The sequence below is a fragment of the Lissotriton helveticus genome, chromosome 12 (assembly GCF_964261635.1).
Source record: "Lissotriton helveticus chromosome 12, aLisHel1.1, whole genome shotgun sequence".
NCBI classification, from domain to species: Eukaryota; Metazoa; Chordata; class Amphibia; order Caudata; family Salamandridae; genus Lissotriton; species Lissotriton helveticus.
The window spans coordinates 303263550-303290431 of record NC_136073.1 but is presented as its reverse complement, the minus strand read 5'-3'; the positions used below and the strand labels follow the sequence as shown (position 1 = coordinate 303290431).

Below are 26882 nucleotides of genomic sequence, written 5' to 3'. Positions count from 1 at the left end.
GAAGTAACCTATTTGGGTCACTTATTGTCAAAAGAGGGGAGAAGGTTGACCCCAGAACGAATTGCAGCGATTGCTCGAATGACTGTGCCAAGAACTCAGAGAGATGTACGTGCCTTTCTAGGTATTACGTCATACTGCAGACAATGGATTCCGAATTTTTCATTATTAGCGAAACCATTATTAGCCCTCACGTGTAAGGATGTTCCGACTCCTTTACCATGGACTGAAGAGTGTCAGAAAAGTTTTTCTGAATTACGTGATGCGTTGTGTTCGGCTCCTGTGTTAGGCACTCCTGATTACAGTAAGCCATTTACACTATACGTTCACGAGAGGGATGGTTGTGCGTTGAGTGTCTTGACGCAACAATTTGGTGACAAACAGCGTCCATGTGCATATTTTTCCTCGACCTTAGACCCAGTAGCTAGAGCATTGCCGAGTTGTTTAAGAGCAACAGCAGCAGCTGCGGTGTCCATTCGACAGTCCGCAGGTCTGGTCATGGATAATGTGCTTACGGTGATGGTTCCGCATGCAGTTGACACTCTCTTGAATCGAACAAAAACTCAACACTTGATGAGTGCAAGGTTGTCTGGGTATGAGTTGACACTTTTGGCAAGTCATATACGAATAAAACGTTGTAATGTGTTGAACCCAGCAACATTGTTGCCGGTCAGCTCGGAATCAGGTGATGTAGTACCACATGATTGCTACTTAAGAACTGAAGAAGAGACGAAAGGTCGTATTGACCTGAAAAACACTCCATTGGTAGATCCCGATGGTACTTTGTATGTTGATGGTTCATGCTTTAAGTTGCCGAATGGTGAAGTAACGACTGTGTATGCTGTAGTGACATTGAGTACGGTTGTGGAAACTGCGAGATTGAGTCAGAATTCGGCTCAAGCGGCCGAATTGATTGCGTTGACAAGAGCGTGTGTGTTGTCTAGAGGAAAGCGGGTGAATGTGTTTACCGATAGTCAGTATGCATTTGGTGTAGCGCATAGTTTTGGTCGATTGTGGAGAGAAAGAGGATTTTTCACGTCGCATGGCACGAAGATTCAGCATGGACAGCTTGTGAATAACCTTTTAGATGCACTTACATTGCCTAAGCAGGTGGCCATAATTAAATGTAGTGCGCATCGGAAAGTGACAGATGATGTGGCCCGTGGTAATGCATTTGCGGATGAGACTGCTAAGGAGACAGCCAGAGATCTGACAAATCGAATGTATGTTACGAGTTCAGTGAGATGGCCAGCGGAGACTAGCATGTGTGAAGACACAATTGAAAGTGTGAAGGAAATACAGAACGAGGCCACTGACATGGAAAAGACTAAGTGGAAAGAAAGCACGGGGAAGTTAGACGGGAATGGATGTTGGGTTGACTTGTCAGAAAAACAGAGATGGATGTTACCGGATGCATATGTGCTTGCTGTTGTTACAATGGCCCACGGCACAGCCCATATTAGCGCGAAAGGCATATGCAAGTTGTTGTCTCCTGTATGGAAGAATGATGGGATTATTAAGTGTGCGGAGAGAGTGGTTAAGAACTGTATGGTATGTTTGATGTATAATCCTGGTAAGGGCACCCCCACTCCACCTGGTCACTTTGCTCCCCCTACATGTCCCTTTGAAGTTATCCAATTGGATTTCATCCATATGGAGAGATGCAATAATCTGAAATATGTTCTAGTTGTGGTTTGTGCGTTCTCCAGATGGATTGAGGCCTACCCTCTTAAGGATAATACTGCCCTGTCAACAGCAAAAATCCTGCTCAAGGAATATTTCCCTAGGTATGGAATGCCACGGATTGTATGGTCAGATAACGGAAGTGAGTTTGTGGGAAGTGTGATGAAGAGTGTGTGTCGTGGCCTAGGCATAGTCCAAAAATTTCATAGCGCTAATCATCCTCAGTCGGCAGGTTTGGTGGAAGGATATAATGGCACCCTGAAACTGAAACTTGCCAAAATCCAGGCAACGACTGGTTTATCGTGGCCGGATGCTTTGCCTTTAGCTCTCTTATCGACCAGGGCAACCGTGCACTCTCGAGTAGGGCTTAGCCCATATGAGATTGTGTTCGGTCGTCCTGCGAATATTTGGGGAGTTCCGAGGCCTAAGGAGTTTAACAGAATTGAATATCCAATGTTGATTGACTATCTTTATGATCTGACTGCTAAATTGAGTTTGATTCATCAACAGGTCTTTGAAGCTTTACCGGCACAAACTGAGGGACCTGGTCATCGGCTCCAACCAGGTGACTGGGTGCTTACCCGGAACTTTGGACGAAAACGCAATCTCGAGCCAAGGTTCGTGGGACCCCACCAGGTGTTACTGGCAACAAGGACGGCGGTTCGACTGGAAGGCAGAAAGCATTGGGTGCATGCCACCCACACCAAGAAAGTTCTGTTTCCTTTGCCAGCAGATGCATGGATCAAGAAAGGAGTCGCCTCGACAGAGACCAGTACGGTCCCGGGTTTTATACCATTCAGTGATGCTCAGCTTGTAAAGACCGATTTAGTGCAATCAGACATCCCTGTTGAATCAACCGAAACTTTACCTACGTCATCACTAGTGGAGAGTTCAAGTCCTGGATTATTACCTGAGCAATCGAACACTGCTTTGCCATCTGAACCGTTGTTTGAAGAACAGACTCGACCCGGGAGATGTCGATATTTTCTTCGACCACGCAATAAGGACAAATAAATTCCTTTTATTATTTTTGATTTTACATTACCCCCTTACATTTGCCTTGAATATTGTGGACATTTTATATTGTGTGTACCCTTTCCTTTTCGTGCAGCTAAGAGACTTATATTAAATTGAATGCTCAATTCATTTAAAACCTATCATCTGGGTCGGCCGTAGGGCCGTGCGGGTACTTCCTTCTGTTTAGCAGGTTATTGACACTAGGTCGATTTCTTTTGTCGATTTCTGGGAACTCCTGGGAATTGATAATCGCCACTCAGAACGAAGTGCATCAAGAACGTCACGGACGGTTTTTTAGAGGATGGAATTTACTATGCTGTCGAAAGGAGAGGAAATGTTGGCGCAAAGATCTAAATTGCATAAGGTGTTTCGCACAAAATGTTTTTTGTTTCAGGTTTTTATATTATTTCTAACTGTTTCTATGCTATTGGTGGGTGGAGTGTACTTTGGGAGTCAGTTACTATCGGATACCATTTCACCTACCTCTCCTTCTCATGATTTGAATTTTGTTCCCACTATTTCTCCACATTCTTTCCATCTCCTACCCCAACATGAACAGGTTAGACGTGCGGAATTTATGAATAATTCCTTTGTTCAACTCCTACATCAGCATCAGTTGGTGGTGAATACCACTAATTGTTGGGTGTGTGGGTTAATGCCACATACCATGGATAAGGGTATTCCGTATTTAGTTCTTCCTTATAGTCTCCAGGGGTCAGCGCGAGCATTCCAAACTATGTTCCGTAGTGCACTAGATTCCTACCCCCATCGAGAACCACGCTCAGTAAACCTTGGTCCTGGCCCGTACCACAAGTCTTTGGCGATAGCTATTGCTGATTTAGATAGAGACATTTTTGATGCATCGCTTATCCCAGAGGAGGAGGTGCGAGCATATAAGGATCTGAGTGAGATTGAGTATAGTATATCAGTGGGTGATAGACAACTTAAGAGCTCGTCTCCGATTTGGATCGTACCTCACCTTGGTCACTTCTGTCTGCAAGGTCTTGGTCAAAATCCGAGAGCTCAGTTTGGGAAGAGTGCTTGTACTGAGACGTATGTCTTACCGATGCTCTCTTCCCCTGTCTTTCTGACTGCCAAGGGTACTTATTTTGTGTGTTACGATCGTGCTTATACATGGTTGCCTCGTGATTTCTCAGGCACCTGTTATATCGCGAATCTTCTACCACCGACTTTTACCGTTGCCTCAGACTATCACAAGACTAGAGTTGTGAGAGGCGTTATTAGTAGAGAGGATACTGCTGGTCAAGAGGCAGGAGACTTCTTTAAGGGTTTTCTACCGTTTTGGGGTCCTATGGTTAATAGTAGGAACTTGAGACAGCTGACTCGTGTGGTTGAATCGACTGCTAATATCACTGCAAGCGCCCTTGGTAACCTGACAGCAGAGCTTCAAGCGGATAGACTTATGACGCTACAGAACCGTATGGTTCTAGACGTTGTACTAGCAGATAGAGGTGGTGTGTGTAAGGTCATCCATTCAAGTTGTTGCATTTTTATACCTGATAATGCTCCAACTGTCTATCAAGCCATCTCAAAGTTGCATAAAATCTCAGAGTCCATACACGTGGACAAGGGAGATTGGACGCTTCTAGGATGGTTTTGGGGCCTGATGTCGACCTGGGGTTGGAAGATTCTGATGATTATAGGGATTGTTGTGATGTTTCTGTTCACATGTTGTCTTTGTGTACAGTGTGGTCCTGCCTTATGTGGCCTTTGTGCTACTACGTGTATAAGAAGGCCATCTGTTACCAAAGAGGCATTGATGGATAGGATAATGTTCCAGCAACACCTGAATGATCTGATGAATATTGAAATCGATTCTGATTTCGACTAGTGCTTGCCTACATGAGGGCAAAAGGAGCGTCTGAGGTTCCGTGAGAATCGTTATGATGTTTTGGGCATGATCGAATATGGGCAAGTTTGGTATCTATGAACCGTAAATGACGAGTTTAGTAAGTGTACGCGTTTTCGCTACACTACTTGGAAGGGTTCGCCTTATTTACGCGTTTCTTCGTCTGAACCCTCGGGTTCCATTTTAGATACGGCATCCATTTTGTTTCTTGCCCTCACGTAGTTAGTTAGCAGGCAACTGTCCGCGTCATGACCCTTAGTTCCCAAGCCTTACGGAAGACGCATATTCCTTTCATGCGTCTTTTATGACCAGGGGAATGACATTGCAAAGGCAGATGGCTCCGCTTGAGGGTAATCTTGCCGTGCAGGTCTATTGTTTCAGCCGTGCATGTGCTAGGATCGAATCCTTTGATCCTGTGATCATGCTTTCCGATATTACCCTCACACTCTTTTCTCTACTGTTGTCTGTCTTCCTTGCAGCTGTTCTTGTCTCTTTCTTTCATCCGTTTACAACTAGAGTGGAATGTGCCTAACGGTGAGAAGATGTGCTTTTACAGTTGGGAACCGGCAATGTTACTGTAATTATGTTCCGGGTTTCAAGAAGTCCTTTTGAAGTTTATTGTGGGAACTGAGTTGTAACCTTTTGTTCGTATGTTGTGCAACGACGAAAATGTGTATAAAAAGAGCGATCCACATTTGCAATTTGAAGCAGACTCTCAGAACCTACACTCTGTTGTACTTCTTGTGACTTTTGCCTCCCTGCAGTAATAAACGCTGATCTTTGACGCCGAAGGAAGTGTCCCGTGTCTCTGTCATTTGTGCGCTGAACAGGTATCCCACGAAGGTTTCAGGTGTTGTTCCCTGGCACCGCTGGACCTTAGAAAAAGTCCAGTCCTTCATGCGTTGTAATGACTGCGTTCTATTGACATGCGTTGTAGTGGTGTGCGTTGTAGGGTCATGCGTTGTAATGACTGCGTTGTAATGGATGTTGCGTTGTAAAAGTTTCGTTGTAATGGTAGTGCGTTGTAAAAGTTGCGTTGTAAAGGTTGTACACCCTAGGAGGTGGGTATGGAGGACCGATGAGGCCAAAATATATGATGACATGGTCTGTCTGAGGGAGTTCGGACGTGTGGCTTAACTATCTGTTGCTAGTCATTAAGATGTGGTTCAGGGTGTGTCCTGCTCGGTGTTTGGAATCGGTGATGATTTGTTTAAAGCCGATGTTGTGCAGTCTCTCAAGGAGGTTGCAGGAGTTGCAGTCAATGTGGTCATCTTGTTGGAAATTGAGGTCTCCTAGGAAGATGTAGCAGTCTGAGTCAACGGTGTGTGGGGTGATGAATGTGCCTATTGTGATGTTGATGCCTGTGTGAGGCCACTGCAGTCTGTATGCAAGGGAGCCTGTGGTCTTGGCGTCGAGGGAGACCTAGAAGTTCATTATTGTATTTGCTCCCCTTATGTCATTTATGTTTCATTGACTAGCCCATTCTTCGCTTACCCCAGGGTTGTAAATGGTCTGTTATGCGAGCACTATTTGATTCAATGCCTATGTAGATTCCCCACTTGACTCATGTACCGAACTGCTACCTTCCTTTCCCTCAAATTGTAAAGTGTTCTGATATCTCTCTGGATCAAGTTTGCACTATATAATACTTTATAAATAAATAAATGTCTTCCATGGTGGAGGTGTTGGTGTCGATGGTGACTGTGCAGGTGCTGGATTCATAGTGTATGATACCACTGCTTCCCCCTGAATTGTTTGCGCAGTCACTGTGTTTGAGCTTTTATACTGTGGGGGTTGCTGTTGCGATGTCGGGGGCTGATGTTCGAGTAAGCCAGATTTCGTAATGAAAGTTATATCAGGGTGAGGCTGTTGATAAAGATGTCCTAGATCTCAGTGATAAGTTTGCAGAGGAAACTGGCATTCAGGAATATGCAGTTGAGTTGAGCAGGTAGTTGGGGTTCGGTGGGTGAGGGGTTGGCTGATCCAGGGGAGAATGTGTTGAATCTGCAGTGGGTGCAGGCGGACAGTCCTTCTGTAGTGTGCGGTGATGTAAGGCAATAGCTGTTGTCACACGTAGGCTTCAGGGTGTGGAGTGTGGCTGAAAGGTATGTTCGTCGTTCCGGGGGACCAGGGTTTCTGGTGCTGGCACGATCGGGTCACAGAGGAACGCAGACGGGCTTGGCAGTGGAAAATGCCAGCAGCGCGGCCACGCAGCAGCTTCCATTAAGTTGCCCTGAAAGGTTAGAGGCGCAGCGGGGTGGCATGGGGCAAACTGGTATGGACCTGGGGCCTCATTTATGAGAAATGACGCATCGCTGCGTGAAAGCAGCGATGCGTCACTTCTCAGTGCGCACTCCTTGCGACATGATTGATGCGTCATATTTACAGTATGACGCATCATGTCGCAAGGAGTTACAGATACGTCAGTATTTCTGACGTATCTGTAAGCGCAAAAGTCACGCATTGCTGGGGTGTGTCACAAAAGTGACGCAACTCCAGCAATGCGTCCTTTCACATGGGGAAAGCCCCGTGTGAAAGGGCTTGCGTCAGTCTTACGCCTGCTGTGAGGCAGGCGCAAGATTTTGGCGCAACAGCGTCCTAAAAGTGACGCTGTGAAATCTCATAGATTTCACTGCGTCACTATTACGAGGCTTTTTGCGGGGGAACGCCCCCTCTGCATACATTATACCTGACGCAGGTATAATGTAGCGCAGGGGTTTACAAAGTGACGCATCTGCTTAGATGCGTCACTTTGTAAATAGTGCGCAACAGGTGGCATGTTTTACGCCGCCGATGCGTCACAATAAGTGACGCATCAGAAGTGCAAAACTGACGCAAGGCCTCAGGAGCGGGGTGGCAGGAAAATAAAAACCAGAAAACAGAATAGCAGTGACAAAAGGCATAGTCTGAACAATGGAATTCAAATAGAATTAAGGCAATCAGGAAAACAAAATAGCAATGAAAAATGGCACAAGTCTGAACAATGGAAGGCAAATAAGATTAAAGCAATTTAAAGGAACAGCGAGAGGGGAAAATAACTAAAATTATCTTAGGCAAAGGCTGCGCACAGGCACAGGAGGAGGAGCGGGGCCTCAAATCTCGGGACGATCAAGCTGAGGTGCCGAGGGGCGGCCCTTTCAGGCTGATGCAGCAGCTGGGAGCTGTGACGAGACCACAGGGGAAAGAGCTGCTCCTAATTTGAGATCAAAATCTGGATAGCAGAGAAAGACATTTTGGAAGAATGTAAGAATTCTGCTGAATTATTTTGTGAGCACACCATTTCCCCAGGTGTGCTTAAGACCAAACGGAGACGGGTGTTTGATAAACATTAAGGGCCATATTTATGTCCATGCCTAGCACTGCAACGCAGCGCAGCAAGTCTCCTTGCTGTGCTGCATGATAAAGAAAGTGCAGTAATGTGCCGAATTTAAGTCAATATGGCATTTGTCTGCATTTTCCCCAGTGCTGGTGCCCTTTTGGCTGCCTAGGGCCAATGCAGGCACCCTTGCACCATGGTGCAAGGGTGCCTGCATTATAAGGAGAATCATATTTGTCCTGGAAGGGGTAACCTTCCTGCATAAAAACAATCCCCTGAGGTTATTTCCTCTTTCAATGTGTGCAGAGGAATGCAGCTCACCTAGGAGGAACAAAGTGAGGAGAAATATACATATTTCTACTCATTACACCTCACCTGGGGCATCATAGATTGTTGGCGAATTCCCAGTTCTACCACATCTGGTAATTCTGGAAATGCATCAAAACCCATGTTTGTGGCATGAGAACACCCATGCAACCCACATGGAAACGCGTTCCTGGCGCAGAGTAAGGCAAAGCAGCGATTTGCACTGCGTTGTATTACTCGAGATTTATGAAGCCACTCGGGGCCACGCAAGGTTGTCATTTGTGGCTTCATAAATTCCGTGGTGCAAGAGCGACGCTAAGGGAGTCGTAAATATGCCACTCACTCCAAAACCAAAGGCCTCAATTATAGGAAGTTACGCAGTGCAGTAAGTCACCTAACTACGCTGCAGTGCGTGACAGGGAAAGGGCAGGAATGCACCATATTTGAGTCAATATGGCGCATGTGTCCTTTCCCTTCTGCTGGTGCCCTTTTAGCAGCCTAACACCAATGCAGGCACCCTTGTATCGTGGTGCAAGGTTGCCTGTTTTGCATGTAGTATTGTTTTTGTCCAGTAAGGGGCACCTTTCAGCATAAAAACAATCTTAGGAGGCATATTCCTCTTTCCATGTGTGCAGCACAAATAGAAAGAGGAAGAAATGAGGAGAAATAGAGATATTTCTCCTCGTTATGCTTCTCCTGGGAAGGGGTACGTTTTTGGAGTATCCCTAAGTTTACAAGTTCTTGTAAATCTGGGGATGAGTCAAATTTATTTATTTTATTTATTTTAGGTTTTTATAGAGCGCGTAGTCACCCAACGGGTATCCCAGCGCTGAACCTCGTGGTCCTGAAGGATGGAAGTGCGGGAGAGAGGGTGAATTAAGGGAAAAGGAGGGTTTTAAGAGATTTCCTGAAGCGCAGGAGGTTGGGTTCTGATCTGAGTTTCAAGGGGAGCGCGTTCCATTGTTGCGCTGTGTGGACCGAGAAGCGGCGGCCTCCTGTGCGGGCCTTTTTCACCCTGGGGACCACAATAAGGTTTTCATGATCCGATCGAAGCGCTCTGGTAGGTTTGTAGGGTGTGATCCAGTTGCTTAGGATTGGTGGACCTACGTTGTGTAGTACTTTGTGAGCCAGGCACAGGGCCTTGAATATGACTCTTTCCCTGATCGGTAACCAGTGTAGTTTTTTCAGTGCGGGTTTGGCTGAAGTTCTGGCTGGGGTATTCGTGAGCAGCCGGGCAGCGGCATTCTTGGTTTTCTGTAATATTTGGAGAGTGGCTTCCGGGGCTCCTAAGTAAATGGCGTTGCTGTAGTCCAGCCTGGACACAACTAGACCTTGGATCAGTAGTAGTCGGGACTGGAAAGGGAGTAGGGAAAGCACCTTTCTGCATGATCTAAGTAGGCCGTAGCAAGTGCCCGCCGTTTTCCTTGCCTGCGTTCTAAAGGTGAGATCTTTCTCTAACCATACTCCCAAACTCTTAACTTCCATCTTAGGGGCAGGGGGTTCACCCATACAGATGGGCCAGATGTTTGGTGGAAGATTCTGTGTTTTATGCCCTAGGAGAAGAATCTCCGTTTTTGACCCATTTAATTTCAGGTCGGAGTCGCTCATCCATTGATGGATATTGGAGAGGCAGTCATGGAGATTGGAAGGCTCTAGCTTGGGGTGAGATAGAGTTACCACCAGCTGAGTGTCGTCAGCATAACTGACGATGGTGACTCCAAAAGGGGAGGCCAACTCCTCCAGTGGGGCCATATACACGTTAAACAACGTGGGGCTTAATGAAGAGCCCTGTGGCACACCACACCGGAGGGGGATGGAGGAGGAGCGGCTTTCACCTTCCCAGACTTGGAAAGAGCGTTGGTGAAGAAAGGACGCGAGCCATTTCAGTGCTGTGTCTTTCACTCCGATGTTTTCTAGGCGTTTGGTTAGGACCTGGTGGCTGACAGTGTCGAAGGCCGCGCTCAGATCCAGGAGGACCACTGCCACTGATCCTCCTGAATCGAGAATTTCTCTGGTCTTCTCCACTGCCGCGAGGAGCGCGGTGTCAGTGCCCTGGCCTGGTCGAAAACCCGTCTGAGAGTTCTTGAGGAGACGGTTGGATTCCAGGAAATGAGACAGCTTTTTATTTACAAGTTTGTCTGCGACCTTGCCTATCCAGGGGAGGAGAGAGATAGGTCTATAGTTAGAGAGGTTCTCTGGGTCTAGTGATGGTTTCTTAAGAAGCCCTTTCACGACCGCCTCCTTCCAACTCATAGGGACTTCGCCTTGGGCTAAAGAGGTGTTAATAAGGGCGGTCAGCGGGGGCACAATGGTATGGGCGATGTCTTTGAGAAATCTTATGGGTACTCGGTCGCTGGGGGCGCCACTCTTGATTGACGTAAAGGATACTGCGACTTCCTCTATGGAAACCGGGCCAAGTAGCGCTAGCTGGGGTGTATCGGGTTTCGCGGGGGAATTCCTCTGTGGGGGTTGTAGATCCTTAGTGTTCCCAGAGGTGTCAGGTTTAGCAGCAGGGAGAGAAACCAGGATTTTTTAAATTTTTTCGTCAAAGAAGGTAGCTAGATTGACGCATTTTTCTTCTGCTGCTTTGGGGTCCATTGGAGTTGCATGGGAACACCCAAGCAACGCCCATGGGGTACCAACCCAGGACAGAGTAACGCAGCAATTTGCACTGCATTGCGCTACTGCAGATTTTGAAATCCACTCAGATCCATGCAAAGTGACTTTGAGTGGCTTAAAAAATCTGACTTAGAGGTTTGCGCCACGCATGTACCACTCACCACTCTGCGTGGTGCCAACGTGATGCAACCCTCTCATGAATGAAACCCCAAGAATTCACAGACAAGATTAAATAGAGGACTGTATGATGTGTTATATATTATTTGAAGGTGCTGTGAAATAGTTTGTAATATGATATCAATATAAAGACAAATAAAGGTGAAAGATAACCTTTATTACAGTCAAAGAGAACTATGGGTGCACTAAGGAATGACGAATCTACTATTGACGCAATTTGGTGTCATGAAAAGCAACTTGTGTAGAATTGAATTAGGCAAGTCAAGCTAAAGAAACAGCAATAAATGGATGGAAAAAGTAAAGCTATGTTAGCCGGGCATATGAAAACGAATTTAGGAAAACGTAAAATGCATTATTTTATAACAGATCAGCTATTGTTTCAATAGATGAACAAGACAATACATTTGTGAATGTATCTTATAACATTTACTGTGTTTCAAAGACAGAGGTAAATGCCTTTTGAAAAATTGCTGCTTTTTGTGGTGTGTAAAAGAAAAGGCTATAAGATGGATTTTTTGTAACAGAGAACAAAATGTAAAAACCAGTAAAAGAACTGAACACATTCAGCAGTTATAAAAATGAAACACTTTTTTTGCAATTTTGAAGTATAATGGAAACAAAGATTTTAAGAGGATCAAAACAAATCAAGCCACTTTACTTGGAGATGAAGAAATTATAAATAGTCACTGAAATCTGCTTTCCTCACGTTATCCTTTGTGTGCAATATAGTTTTCAGTACAACTGGATGGCTAGGCAAATCTAGTGGCCATTTCAATGTAAAATGAGTTGTGTGTAAATGACAGTGCGCTACCACACAATGCGTTAGTTACAATAAAAAAAATCACCCGCCTCATGTCCATTAAAGCTAGGTGAGTCACAAATGTTTGTTGTTCTAAAAATTGGGTTGTGGTTCTAAAACATTCGGGAGCACTGATTTAGAGTATTTTGGATAGTGCAGGAACATATATTATGAAGAAACTGAGAAATATCAAGCTACAACAGCTGCAGTTTTGGATGCAAATTCCATACAACATGCGAACATTGAATTAACGAAAGATAATTTCTTGCCCAAGAGATTTTTCCTCATAGACCTATGAACATTTTCTTAAAGTTAGATAGTGGAAAATCATCAAGTCCAGATAGGCTCAGCAAAATAGATGTTGATCTCGAGTTTGTCTCCAGCTTTCCTTGCAGTGAGCAACAACAACCTTTATTATAAAACCAGTTAGATTACAGCCTTCAGACAACCATATGTCCTTTCTTTTGAACTTTGTTCAGCAAGTTTAGTTTCCAATAGATATCTTTATAAACATGTTGTGACTGGTTTTGCCTTTTAATATAGTCATTATGAGTATTCATTTGTTATCAATTTTGATAGTTAACAAAGAAGACTCATTGGACATTGTGGACAGGGTTGTTCTCTTTTTGCACTGTCAAATATGGCCATTAATACCGAACCTGTTGAACAGGTCACGCTTTATAAACCTCAGCTTGCATCCTGATTAATGTCTATATTGCCTTGACAATCATTATTGCTTAAAGGAAAAGGGCAGGTCTAACCCCCTCATTCAGTTTTTTCATAGGTTCATGGAGTCATATGTCAAAAAAAAGTATATATTCAAAGGGGAGGGGGTTGGGACACATTGTAGGCTGACAGCATCCTCCTTCTATAAATGGGTGCATGTTGCATGCAATACATCATGATGAAGTTGGATCTTATGATGGTGTCAATATATGAAATAAATTAGTGTATGTTTGAAGCAATGAACTGAAGAACAAACTTAAACAGTGCCCTTGAGGAGCTGCTGGCTAATTTCAATGCTTTTGAATCTAGCAGTACCGAGGGTGAGGTAAGAGCAGTTACTTTCAAAGGCACTGACCCAGGTTAGGTGCTAGATTACATTTTTGTGACCCATGGCATCATACGAAGGGTTGTAACTTATAAAGTAATTATGTCGATATACAGTGACCATAACCCGGTCCTGCTTGTGCTGCGGTGGTGCAACCCCATAGGGATCAGGACCAGCCCTTCCCAAAACGAGCTTGCCATCCTTCCAAAGGACCAAGGGAGAAGGTTCAATTGGGCTAAGGTCGTACCGGATAACTTTCTCACGGAACTACTCCCTAAAATAGAAGGCAATATGGCACTCTGTCAGGATTGTAATGCTCCAACGATGCAATTATGGGAGCTTTTGAGTCAATCTGTGCACAAATCTCGCACGATTTGACGATTAAATCTTGCAAAGGAGATAACTACCCCCACAAATGGTTTGATTCTAATTGCACAAAAGCACATAGGGACCTATTACAAGCTCTGAAAACCATCCCAAGAGATAAGGTTGCCATCGCTGAGAGGAGGAAGAGATATAGGCAAATGATCAACAGAAGGAAATGCGCCATAAAAAAGGACGCATGGGACAAATTACTGTCAATTGATGTTTTGCGTGACAGCAACCAGTTCTGGGTGACAATTAACCAGCCTTTTTTCTCAGACTCAGATAACACAGTCATGGACTGTGTAATCTCTGATGATAAATGGCTTTGTCATTTTAGAGAAGTCTATGGAGAATCAGAGTCTGGCGCCTTAAGAAGCCCATTGTTGGTTCCCGAGTCAGCCCCCCTACACTTTGACTGAGATGAAGTTGAGAGAGCAATCACTGAGACCTCAAAAAACAGGCCCCTGGGCCGGACGGCGTCCCCTCAGACCTTTATAGACACTCACCCAAACTGTGGGCCAAGGTGCTTACAAACGTCTTCTATGCAGCTAATGGTAATATCTTTCCTGCCTCATGGGCCACCTCAATCATTGTGCCGATTTAAACAGTGCCATTGAAAAACAAATTATTAGATATCTAGGGGTTGTAATCATTCACTGTCTCTCGGATTATTCTCATATAAAAATACCCTGAAATTGTTTTTTTACACTAACAGACTTAAGTTGTGGAAAAGCCACCAATCAAATTAGCAAGTACAGCGAATATTGTTAACATGGTGAGCCTAGTTTTACCCTTGTGTTTGAAAATGTTCCAGGTACTATTCCACAATCATTTATTACCAGACTTTTTTCATTTTTTGGGGGAGAAGACTATTGGCTTTAAAGAAACTCATTGTTCTAAAATTAATAGGTGACTGGGTGTTTGTCCTGGGTGTATACTATTCACCTTCTCAAATTGAATACATGGGGTCCTACTTGTATTTTATGCTAATTTGATCAGCAACATTAAGTTTCATAAACTCTTTGTTGCAAATTAGGGATGATAGATGTGATATTGTTATGTGTTTAACCACAGTCCCATCGAACGTAGTGTAGTGGTGGGTATCATTTTTCTGGATGCTATAATAGCTCCATTGTAGCAAGTACACATGAGAGGGTTTCATCAGCTATGAGTAAAGGAGCATTAAACAGTTGCAGGATTCTTTGACCTGACACAAAAATTGGTTAAACGAATTCAAAAACCTTAAAACTCAGATTATCTAATACACATTCTGGTGTTGACTGATTATGAAGGGAACAATAAAGAGCTGCTGAAATGTATTTATCAAGTTGCGTACCAGAAGAATCGCATTTCAATGACGTAAGAACAGTTGTTATCGGCCTGTAGTGGTGCCAACCATTAGCCATAAAATAAGAGAAAACTTAATGGAGTCTAATTTGGATTTCAGAAACAATAATAATTATTTGGTTTTATAGGGTCATATATACTGCTTATATGAAGAGGCATCATTGTTTCAAACTGAGCTATATCACTTTCAGATATTATTTGTCATATTATGTATTGCTTGGGATCATACAAGAGATATGAGTCTCGTCTACACAGTCTGGACTAGTACACTTGCAAGTAAGTCAATCTGTATTTACTTATTTGTGTGTTGTTGGTAAAGAATCATTGGACCCTGTATGTGAGACTTTGAGGTAGGCCCCTTATTTTATTGCTTGAGTGGTAGATACCTCATTAGGCTTGCAGTTGTTGTTTAAACTGTCCATTTATCTAGTTCTTAGCAAACAAATGCAAATAATTAAAGTCTTCTGCATAAGTGATTCACTCACTGCCAGCTTTGGTGGTTGTTATTTCATACTATAGCGTGTTGCTGTCTGAAAGGCATGTAATTCGCCTTGATTGGGTTTTGGTAGCCTCTAAAACAGTACTCAGGCTGCATGTTAGAGTAACACTGTTACTCTCCTCATCTACTCTCCCTTTTATTTCATTGGACCTTCAGAGTCCAATGTTAAAAAACCAATGCTACAGCTAGATCCAGAAGAAAGCATTTGTACCACTTTAACCTCAAATTCCGCCAGGGCAGGTTGGTGCTAAAACACATTTACTCATATTTAATGCATTCACATTGTGGCATGTAATCATACTAGATGGCTTTATTATGATGACAAAACATTGCTTTCTTACACTGGAGGGTAGGCTGTGGCATCCCTGACATCGGTCCATGGTGTGGGACGTTCTGGAGGAGAGAATCTCAATTCTTTAAGCGGAGGTCTTGCAAAGGGAATTCCCAGAAAAGTGTTTATTACTCTGTCTGTTCCTTCAACTCGGAGCTGTGTTCCTTGAACTTGGCCATATTTTGTTGTTACTAGAGGTCCACGAGCATCTGGTCCTGTGTAAAATAAAATTATCTGAATTAATCAAGCATTCCTACCTTTTATATAAAAAAAAGTTTAAGACCGTATTTTGCTGTCATCAAAGATTTTACTATTGTTCCCCTCTCACAATCATTTGTAAATCATTTTCTCATCTTTATGCATCCTTTAGCCACCATGGCTGGCCTTTCACATTTAGATTATCCAGCTAAGTTAGTAGTGGGTTTTTCATTAAGTCAGCTCCCAACTCCACTGTGGGAGCGGTGGCAAAAAAGATGAAAGATGGGTGGTCTGGTCCAAAATCAAGAGTATGTCTTCAATTTAAAGAATATTACAGGTTAAACCGTTGTTATGGATGTCTTTGGTAAACACCTTAATGTACATTAAACAAATCAGAAATTCACCTCAAAATCACAGTTAAAGCGCTGCTATGGTTACAAAAGAAGACCGAAAAACCACAGAAATGTGCAAATTATTGTTAGGATCAGAATCCATAACTTACACAACAGCCATGCATACTATAACTCTTGCAAGGGAATTTGAATGTATACTTTTCTATGTGTATTTGTGGTCATGTTGCAAAAAGTGAGAGTTTTTTTTTGTGAAGTAACAAGGGCCCCCTGATAAGGATAAGAATCCTGGGTCAGGGAAAACATACAATATGAAGGTAAACACCCAGGCTATCTATTGAACAAAAACAGCTATGTACTCAACTGCATGATTCCCAAAGTTAGAAACTTAAACCATAACACAGACAAACATAATGATATCAAAAATAGTATTTTTTAATAAAAACAAAGATAAATCTATACAGTATAAATATACAGTTAACATGAATTATTGATGAAAAAATGATAAGTTTCCTAATTAAAGAAAACATAAATTTAAAACATGTTAGAAAGACAATGATACAAGTCCTTTCTACAGTTACTGTGGCTGTTAATTTTGAGTCAACGCGTTTCGACACGTCGTGGTGTCTTCCTCAGGACAGTTATATTTTCAGCCAATATGTCTACAAAGAACAAAATATTATTAGTTCTTATACGTATAGTTGTTTTAAAAAATTCAATGTTACAGTTTATAGTTTCATGTTTAGACAATCAAAATTCGTGATTGATATTAGTGAACCTAAAAAATCAATATCTATTTCATTTTGTGATATTTGGTTCATTTCATCTTAGCTTGGGAATATCATTTAAAGTTCATTGTTTGACTTTAAGTATTCTTTAGTACATAGCATAGTGCTCATGGTATACACATACATTGGAGGTGACGTAGGGAGAACAAGCCTTGACAAATGCATTTTTTATGATATAATTTGTTCTGTCTAAGGTATTCAAACATTTCACTCTTGATATTCATTCGAGATCTGATTCACATCTTGATTTGATAACAATGATTTTTTCATATCTAACCTTCTATCTCGAGTAGATAAATGGAACCCAGAAAAAAGTTTAAAGAAGGAGGAAAAGATAAGTAAGGGAACCTACAGAAAGGGATAACAACAAAGTTCATTCATTTATCTCTTATAAGAGTTCAAATAGTAGTTTTGATCCTACCTAAAACTAGTATCTTAACTTCTGTAAACTGATGTATCTAATACTACATCTCTGTTCGTTGCAGTACATTTTTACATCTGAACTATTATAAGTAAGAGCCTATTTTTATTTCCTTAAGATATTTGGTTTCCTCTAATTTTACCTGACTACGATTTTTCTTCAGGACTTGTCAGTCAATCTCTTCAATTAAAACCAGAATGATTGAGGCACCGTTATTTCCATTCTCTAAAAAACGGCATGTGAGACCTGTAGGAAAAATAATTACACATTTCTTAATCGCCCTTCTATTTTTATTTTTTATGTAAAGCATGATAGAGTGCGTGATAGAGAGCGGCATCTGTTCATCCACATAGTCTCTTTATGTTGTATTATCTACCTTAATCTTAAGGGTACACTGCTCCCATCTCAATCAGGCTGTGTTTCCACTATACTGTGGTTTCTCTCAATAAAAACGGGTTTCTTCTTAGGCTGTGGATTAAACCAACTACTTATCACAATAAGATAAGGAAGTTTTTGAACTAATATAAAAAAGTCGACTTGCACTGACTTCTTTTCTCACCTTATTAAAGAATTGGAGACTTCGAATTTGTAGATTAAAAACCCATCGGGCGGTAACTTGATAATTTTCAGCCCAAATCCGTAGTGCCTTTTAAAAAATTCAAGCTCCCTGCGTAGAGCGGCAACTGTTTAGGGAGAGTGAAATACAGCACATGTTTAACTGTTCTGACACGTATTTTATAGCCCGCTTTCGTTGAAATCCCCTCAGGTTAGTAACAACGGCCTGTCTTCATACCTTAAGAGATTCTTGTTTTCAACAAACGGACCGTAAGGGGTTCCCGCTTGTCTAAAGGCAGCGCTGTCTGAAAAGCGGGACTCCTCGCTTCTTCCCTCTTCACTGTTTGCACCAATAGGTGATGGTAATGCGCGTTTACTTGTCAACGGGCTCTATTTTAATAACAATTAGAGTACCTGAGAGGGTTAAGAAAGAACTTACATTAGTTTATAGACTTATTTTAGGACTATAACATAAAGCTCTTAAGAGCTGGGGGAATCGTTTCTTTTCTTGCTCACCTTACTCGCGCTCTTTCTCCCTCTGGGGATGGTCCAATCAGTGGGCGGCTTGTAACGGCAGGAATCGGAGGGATTCAAAAGCCGTGAATCTATTGGTATTTATACTCTGCCTTATTGGCCTCATTGTTTCAAAACTCCTCCCATGTTTAAAGGTGCAACTACCTTTATACCCATGAGGTTTATTTCAGGCACAGAAAAGCAAAAAAACGGATTCTTTTTGCATAACAATCTATTTTTTTCTCCGTTCTTCTGCATAGGTCGATATCTTATTTATTTGGGATAAAAAGATATACTAATTTTCGCATATTAAAGAGATTATGGTCTTTTTAAAGGTTGCTTAATTAGTATAATAGAAAGAAACGATCTCCACATTAAAATTAGAGTTCCCTCTATATTATAATGGATGACATCTTTACAGTTACTTGAGATCTTGTTCCATCTATTTGAAATTTATTGGTTTTATCATATTATAGCATTTGACCACGGGCATTCTAAATTCAGGCCATGTTCATATGTGTCAAGAGTAAAAATCCAATATAGTTCTCGCTTCTTCCTAATCTTTTCCCCTCCTGTGTTGTTTGGCAACTGTATTTTCTCTAGAATACGCCATTTTATTTCTTCGGGTGAATGTCCGAATTCCAAGAAGTGACTGACTAAAGGCGCAGTTGTTTTTTTCGTTTTTATTGCTGACCGATGCTCGGTCAGCCTTGTTTTTATGGCTCTTCCTGTCTCGTCAACGTATCCTAACTGGCAAGGACATGTGATGAGATACACCACATTTTGTGTGTTACATGTCCACAAATCTTTTGCCTTTATTTCTACATTGTTCAGGGTCATTGTCTCACCGAAAAGGATGTTCTTACAGGACTTACAAGAGCCACAACTTGATGTGCCTTTTATTGGGTTGTTATTCTGGAAGGACCTCTGTACAAATGGTGGATTTTCAGAGATTTTGCTGAACCTGGATCGGACAATTTGATCCTTCAAGTTCTTATTGCGCCTATGCACATACATAGGTTTGGGTATTTTTTGTTGTGTTTTATTTAGGTTCAGTAGGTGCCAATTGGAGTTTATAATCTGCCTAATGCTTCCATCTATGGTAGAATGTTTCGTTATGCAGACTAAGTTAGGGGCATTTTTAATTCGATTTGAGTTTAGGAGTGCATCCCTATCGTAGAATCTAGCTCTCTTGTAAGCCTCTCGTACTAGGCGACGTGGGTATCCTCTTTGTAGGAATTTGATTTTCATGTTCTCCGATTGTAAATCATAGTCTCTTAATTCGGTACAGTTACGTCGTACTCTCAAAAATTGGGAGAACGGAATACTGTCCTTTTGACATTTCGGATGGAAACTATTGAAGTGCAACATTGTATTCCTCGCGGTAGGTTTAGTATATAAGTCAACCTGTAGTCTACCCTCACCATTCTTGATTAAAATGTCAAGGAATTCTACCCTATCTTTGTTGGTATGTGCGGTAAACTTTAGGTTTACATCTGCCTCGTTTAGCCATAACAGGAATTCCTTGAGAGTCTGTTCCCCATTGGTCCACACAAAGAAAACTACTATTTGAACTCTTATAAGAGATAAATGAATGAACTTTGTTGTTATCCCTTTCTGTAGGTTCCCTTACTTATCTTTTCCTCCTGAATGAATATCAAGAGTGAAATGTTTGAATACCTTAGACAGAACAAATTATATCATAAAAAATGCATTTGTCAAGGCTTGTTCTCCCTACGTCACCTCCAATGTATGTGTATACCATGAGCACTATGCTATGTACTAAAGAATACTTAAAGTCAAACAATGAACTTTAAATGATATTCCCATGCTAAGATGAAATGAACCAAATATCACAAAATGAAATAGATATTGATTTTTTAGGTTCACTAATATCAATCACGAATTTTGATTGTCTAAACATGAAACTATAAACTGTAACATTGAATTTTTTAAAACAACTATACGTATAAGAACTAATAATATTTTGTTCTTTGTAGACATATTGGCTGAAAATATAACTGTCCTGAGGAAGACACCACGACGTGTCGAAACGCGTTGACTCAAAATTAACAGCCACAGTAACTGTAGAAAGGACTTGTATCATTGTCTTTCTAACATGTTTTAAATTTATGTTTTCTTTAATTAGGAAACTTATCATTTTTTCATCAATAATTCATGTTAACTGTATATTTATACTGTATAGATTTATCTTTGTTTTTATTAAAAAATACTATTTTTGATATCATTATGTTTGTCTGTGTTATGGTTTAAGTTTCTAACTTTGGGAATCATGCAGTTGAGTACATAGCTGTTTTTGTTCAATAGATAGCCTGGGTGTTTACCTTCATATTGCAAAAAGTGAGAGTTCCACATCTAAAGTGACCAGCAATTTTTTAAAGCCCCCATAGAGATTTGTACCTTATTTTAAAGCACAAAATCAGTTTTGGACACAGCTCTAATGTCTCAAGTGGTTTTAGAAAACGTTTCCTTTGTATGAGCCTTTTTTTAATATGGTGGATGTCAAACTGTAGGTTGTGACACTTAGGGCCCAATTCCGATCTTGCTTGGAAAGCCCTCCATACGGCTCGGATCTGGAGGGCTTTCTGAGCGAAACGTGCTCCGGGAGTCCGAACAAGCAAGTACAATGCATGAACTCGCTTTGCTCGGACTCCCATTGAAGTCTATAGGAGCCTGTGTACAGAAGCATACACAGGCTTCCATAGCAAAAAGGGGTGGGTCGGGAAAAGCGTACACCCTGCGGTAGGCACCCCCCGTTGACCACCACATTGTGCATGCTTGGATCGGGGTGACGCATGGGCACCCCCTGTGACAGATTCCGAGGGCCCCGGGTGAAGGGAGGCCTGCTATGGCCCCTGAAGTCCAATTCCGACAGCCGTTTTGTCTCGCTGGGGCCGAGTAGATGCGACTGTCCAAATTGCATGTCGTACTCGCTCGGTTGGAATCCGGCTACATTGCGAACGAGACGTACGGACAGGATCAGGTTTGTAAACTATTCAGTTGACGCGTACGCGATCTTCGCATCGTACTTGGGTTCTCTGACCTGTGTAAGATGAGGTTGGAAGCAAGGGCTACGAATCGGATCCAGGAAAGCCAAATCAGGCCCTTAATATTGCATATTATTCCTGTATTACTCTTGGTAACAAAAGATATTTTTGAGGCATGAACATGTTTGCAGGGCTTTGTCTGCAAGTCTTTTAAGGTCAAATCTATGTACCAGTTTCTTGTCAGTGGTTTAAAAATAATATTCCCTGGTGCAATTGCACTACAAAACTGCCCATATGGTAGTTTTTCCCCAAAATCTGTGGAGATGGTAATTCAAAAATGCAATCAAGTATTTTAGCTGGTTGCCTTAGTTTTTTAACGTTATTGCAAAGGCACGATATCTTTTGATGGAATACAAACGGTGTTGGTTCCTCCATGAGGGGGAGACAAGGAACAAGCTCTAAGGCAAGCAGGTTGCAGATTAAGGGGCTTATTAGGATAGCGGATTTTCCGCATCCTCTGGGCCGGTGGAAGCCACCGCCGGCCCGGAGGATGCGGAAAATCCGCTGCGGACCCACCAAAGACCCACCGCCACATTAGGATGGCTGGTGGGTCCTGGTTTCCGTCCGCTGTTTTTCCGCCGCGGTTGGCTTACAACCGCGGCGGAAAAGCTCTAATATGGTGACGGTGTCTCTCAGACACCGTCAGCCAGATTAGGATGGGATGTGAAACATGCTTTTCCGCTGCGGCTTTTCCGGCGTGGAAAAGTATGTGTAACTTCACTTCGGGGGCCTGTTGCGGGCCCCCTAGGTGAAGGGGGGGTGGGGGGTGCACATGGGGGGTACCTATGGTACCCCCCTGCATTTGTATGCGGAAAGCGGCAGGCACCGCGCGGTGCCTGCCTCTTTCTGCATACAAATGCAACACCTGCATTTTTGACATTGCTGCGGCTGCAGCTTGAAGCCGCACCCGCCGCAATGTTAGTAATAGAGGATGTGACCGCCAGGGTGGCGGTCACATCCTAATCGCACAGGAGGGAACGCCGCAGCCCATGCGGACGTTCCCTCCTCCTCAGTGATCGCGGACGGACAAAAGTCCGTCCGCGATCATAATCGGCCCTATAGTCCCCTGCTTGGGGATGGAAAAGGGCTAAATAAGGAGAAGGAGTTTCCCTATTTTTTTTATAAAGAACACATTTTATTTTAATGTCTGGAAATTGGCATTTGCCCATGTAGCAATTCCAATCGAAATGATAAGCCAGCAAGACAATTGTCTTCAGCCCTAGAATACATTGAATGTACTTTTCATTACATGCTCAACTCTTGTCACCACGTTTATTTATGTTGGGCTGTATTGATTTTAATACAAAAATTTTTTAAGTGGTGGCCAAATGATCTATTGTATTCTAAATAATTATAACAGTTTGAACATGGCAATAATTGTGTTATTTCATGGTCATTTTTATAAATTTTGATCTCCAACATAGCACCCACAGTACTATTTTTGTCACTAAGCTATCTTCGTCTAGTAAATCCTGGTTGATTGGAGAGATGTGTACTTTCATGATGGCACTCAGGGTCCTATTTTAAACCACTCTTTTTCCTTTTTGCTTTACTGAGTAATATTTGGTTGTTTGGACACATCTGTTTTCAAATATGGTGCTCGTGGTCCTATTGTAAAATATGGCACAATGGCGGAAATCTTGTGGGCCATTTGCATGTATTTGGATTTCCAACATGGCACCTGTAGTCCTTGCTTCAACCACTACCTCACGTATAACATTTTTGCTTTTGGATACATTTTGCTACACTCTACTTCCAATATGGCCGCTGCAGTCCTGTTTATAATCACTTTACTCTTCCCTTCTGGTACACCTTTATTATTTGGATACTCTTTTACTTTTATTATGGCATCCGCCATCCTACTTTTGTAAGTATTTTTCAGCTGGAATGAGTGTGTGTTAAGACATATTTGTGGCATGCTCATTTGAATTAATTGTGCAATCGCAGAACCTTTTAGTGCATAAGTATAAGATTTTGTGAGAAGGTGATGTGATTAGACTTTTGCGCATGTTATTAACATATATCTAATTGATACAACAGTATAGTAGCTATTGACATTACTTATAGTAAACTTTATATGGCATCATTATAGAGATGTGGATTTTTATAAGAATGATTAGAAGTACACTGGCTTTGCTGTTCTATAACCATGTTACAAGACAGAGCGTCTTTAGTTCCCTTAGGCGTCCGTAGACATGACTAATGGGTGGTATCAGGGGACTCTTTTCTGACAAGAAATTATGATGGGAGTTTCTCTCACCACTGTATTTAATGACAGCAATTTGGGACAAGCTCGCATTTTTCTGGTTTAGAGGGACATGCTGATTTACAAATTCTGCAGAACATACTACTACAGGTATTTATCTGGGTGTCAGGAGTTAAACCTGCTGGCTTTAACTGGGGCATTTAGTTGAGTTGGACAGCTAAGTTAACTTATGTCCTCATGTATTTTTCTGGATGATGTATGGCTATATTGTAGTAGTGCTTGTGGATTTGCATGGTTCAAAGAAACTCTGAGGCTGTGCTTATGGTATATTTTTCACTTTTTTAATATGGTGCCTTGTTAGAGGGTTTGGAGTTTTCTATGATGAGGGCATGTGTAGTTTTGTAATTTTCTGTGGTCCTGACCCCTGGTTTTAACATGCACTGTTTGTGTTTTACCTGGGTACTTTTTTTGATTGGTACTTGTGAGGATTTGGGTTTATTGTGTGATATAACTGTGGTGCCTTATCGTTGAATACACTTTCAAATACCATTCTGGGTCCATTCAGTCTTGTTTTCTTAATGTTAGCTCAACCCTGGGTAGCTGTAGCTGAGAGCAGCAAGGCTTGGCAAAGTGTAAAGCATTTAACAGCACCAAACAATCAAATAGGAAACCTACACACCATACAAGAGACACAACAATTTAAAAATAGAGATTATTTTTATAAAGTTTCAGAGGCCTTGTTCATCAAAATCTACATGAGGCTTCTGGAGATACAGATTTTAGAAATGTTTTATTACTTTTAAATGCAAACACAAACAAGCATTGGTCAACAAAAAGGTTGTAAACTATTCAAAAGTTTGAAGGAGCTATTGAGGGGACTCCAGCCCGGGATGGGCACCCAAATACATCAGGAAAAAGGTCTAGGGGCACAGAGAGGATACTTTGGACAGTTACCTGCGGAGCGTTTTTAAGTCAATATCCAAACTTTACAGGACGACCACCATAGACATCAATGAAGTAGTCCCGATGCTGAGGATACAGGCAAAACATGTTTAAAGGATGATCCAGTCATGGTGTGGTTGATGGGAGTGTCTTTGTGGTGGCTCCTCAGTTCAAGGGTGAAGAGGGGCAACTTTGGCCACAGAGATCGAGGTCCAGCGACATACTCTATGTTGCAGTAAAGGGCCAGTTGATGCTGGGCTACTTGTCTCCTTGCACAGTGGTTGGGGTGATATCCTTAGGTGAGAACTAGTGTCCCTTAAGTATAATGAATCTGGTCTTTCATAGCACTCCTGGGTCTGGCAGACAAAGATGCAACTTTTGGCTATCTCAGATTTGTCATTTTCTGAGCCCGGCGACTGGTAGCAGCAAAAAGTCTGCAGTGGCATCCAACTTTGTCACAGGAGCTGGTTCCAGGGGATTAGCCAACTGATCCTTGGAGTCAATGCTTTAGGATGGGGCTAGGAATCAATTTTCCCTCAAGCCAAGAGCTGCAGGCATAATCCAAACTTTGCTAGCCCACAGTGCTGCAGGTATAGTCCTTCAGACAGTGGAGCCTCTCTATGTGCACTTTCAATGGCAGCTGGGCAGTCTATTTTCATTCCTTTCTCATATTCCAGAGTGATCTGAGGAGCACGGTGCCAGGGGTTCCACATTTATTCCAGGAAAGAGTCCTGAGGAAACCACATGGTCACTAGCTAATAGGCTACTGATTCCCCTCCTTCCTAGTGATGTGTTTCCTGCAATGTGTGGCATCTAGCTATCCCAGAGTGCCACATTCTTGCCCTTTTCAAAATGGCATGATCCTTCCTTTTTCATCAGGAACACGGTAGCTCACCGTAGAGGTGTGACTACCAGTGTGCTATAGGCCTATGGGAAAATGGTTTGATGACAGGCTTTCCCTCTCTGGCTCCTAATTGTCTGCAGTAATAGAAGTCATCCTGCTCAGGGGTGTTGTTGCAGTTAGCCCTACAAAGGTGGCTTCCCCTTTGAAGCTATCCTTTTGGACTAACACTCTGAGTGGCCATCCTGGAAGAGGAGGGAAAACCTCACTCTGAGGCAATTGCCTTTGTTCCTGGGCCAGGGGAACCATTCACAATTCTCCCGTGGCGGGCAGAAACTGTCTGTGTGCCAGGGCCTTTGTGAGATCGTTGGACTATCTGGGGTGCAGAGTGGCAACTTTCTAACAGTTGCCTTCTTTAATAATGATATTACATTTGGAATGGGCATCAGGTCGGGTTTAATGCCATGATTAATTTGATACCTTACTTGACCCACTTAGGTAGTCACATTCAGAGGTTAACCAGGTTAGGATGCCAGTCGGTAACCCTGTTTTAGCCAATAGGGCTATGACCTTTTCACAGAAAAACAACATTGTGAAGTATTGCTGTTAAGACATATAAAAATTGTGTGTCCTACTTAATAATACATAGCTCCCTTCCATAGGGCTCCATAGGCCTTCCTTAGGGGAGACTTACATATACTGTTAACGGAAGTGGGAGCTTTGCCATAAGCTATAAAGACAAAGACAAACTAGCAGTATAAACACTGTCCTTTCAATCTGCAGTGGCAGGCTGGGGTCCGTTTTGTCCTTTGTCACACTTAGGGTGGCACAACTAGTGCTGCACCCTGAGTGATCACTCTACCTTACATGCCTTGGGTACCCTGGGCACCATATACTAAGGACTTATAAGTAAGTCGGTCCTTGCCATCTGGGTATAGCCTATTCAACATGTCTTTTATATAGGATTAGACCTCTGGCAGTGAGGTTTGGTTAGCAGGCCTCAGTGCACTCTTAGAGTCAATAAACCAGCAGCATCATTCCAAGAATGTGGGTGTGAACATGCAAAACGAGGCATTTCGTTCTAGTAATCAATTTTTCACATTCACATACAAAATTCTAAGAATCACTGATTTAATTTTCAAGATTTTGCCCATATTGATGCATTTAGAGTTTACACACAATGTATGATTATTGGTACATCTCTTTGTCTTTATACTGTTGTACCTTATTATGCCCTTTATGATTTTCCAGAATGTTGCTCTTTTCAATTTGAATTGAGTCAACACTTATGGGTATCAAATATTGATTCTTATGAGATCATTGTTCAATGAACTATACTTACCTTCGGCTGCACATTGGCTGGTGACCAATGATGCTGTGCCAGTGCACCACTGGTAATATTACTTTAATCCCTTCGCATTTTCCCATCCTATGCTAAGCCTTTATTTGGGTATTTGGGGTAGTTCGCGCTGAGGCCCCTATACCTTTTTGTCCACATAAGGAGGCATATTTACAAGAGCTTATCACTACGGGAACGTCACTTTTTATGATGTTCCTGTGACGGTAAACACTTAGCGTTATTTACAAGGCGGTGTTAAGCCACTTAATGTGGCTGAACGCCG

At 42.3% G+C, this 26882-nt stretch overlaps 1 protein-coding gene across 2 annotated transcripts in view; it reads right to left on the bottom strand.

The window, feature by feature from the left end:
• LOC144799332 (fatty acyl-CoA hydrolase precursor, medium chain-like) overlaps positions 1–26882 on the bottom strand; it is a 395371-nt gene that overhangs the window by 297608 nt on the left and 70881 nt on the right. For both annotated transcript variants that reach the window (XM_078670579.1, XM_078670580.1), the window contains exon 3: positions 15389–15593. In XM_078670579.1, the coding sequence (XP_078526705.1) occupies positions 15389–15593 (205 nt within the window). The remainder of the gene's footprint in view (positions 1–15388; positions 15594–26882) is intronic.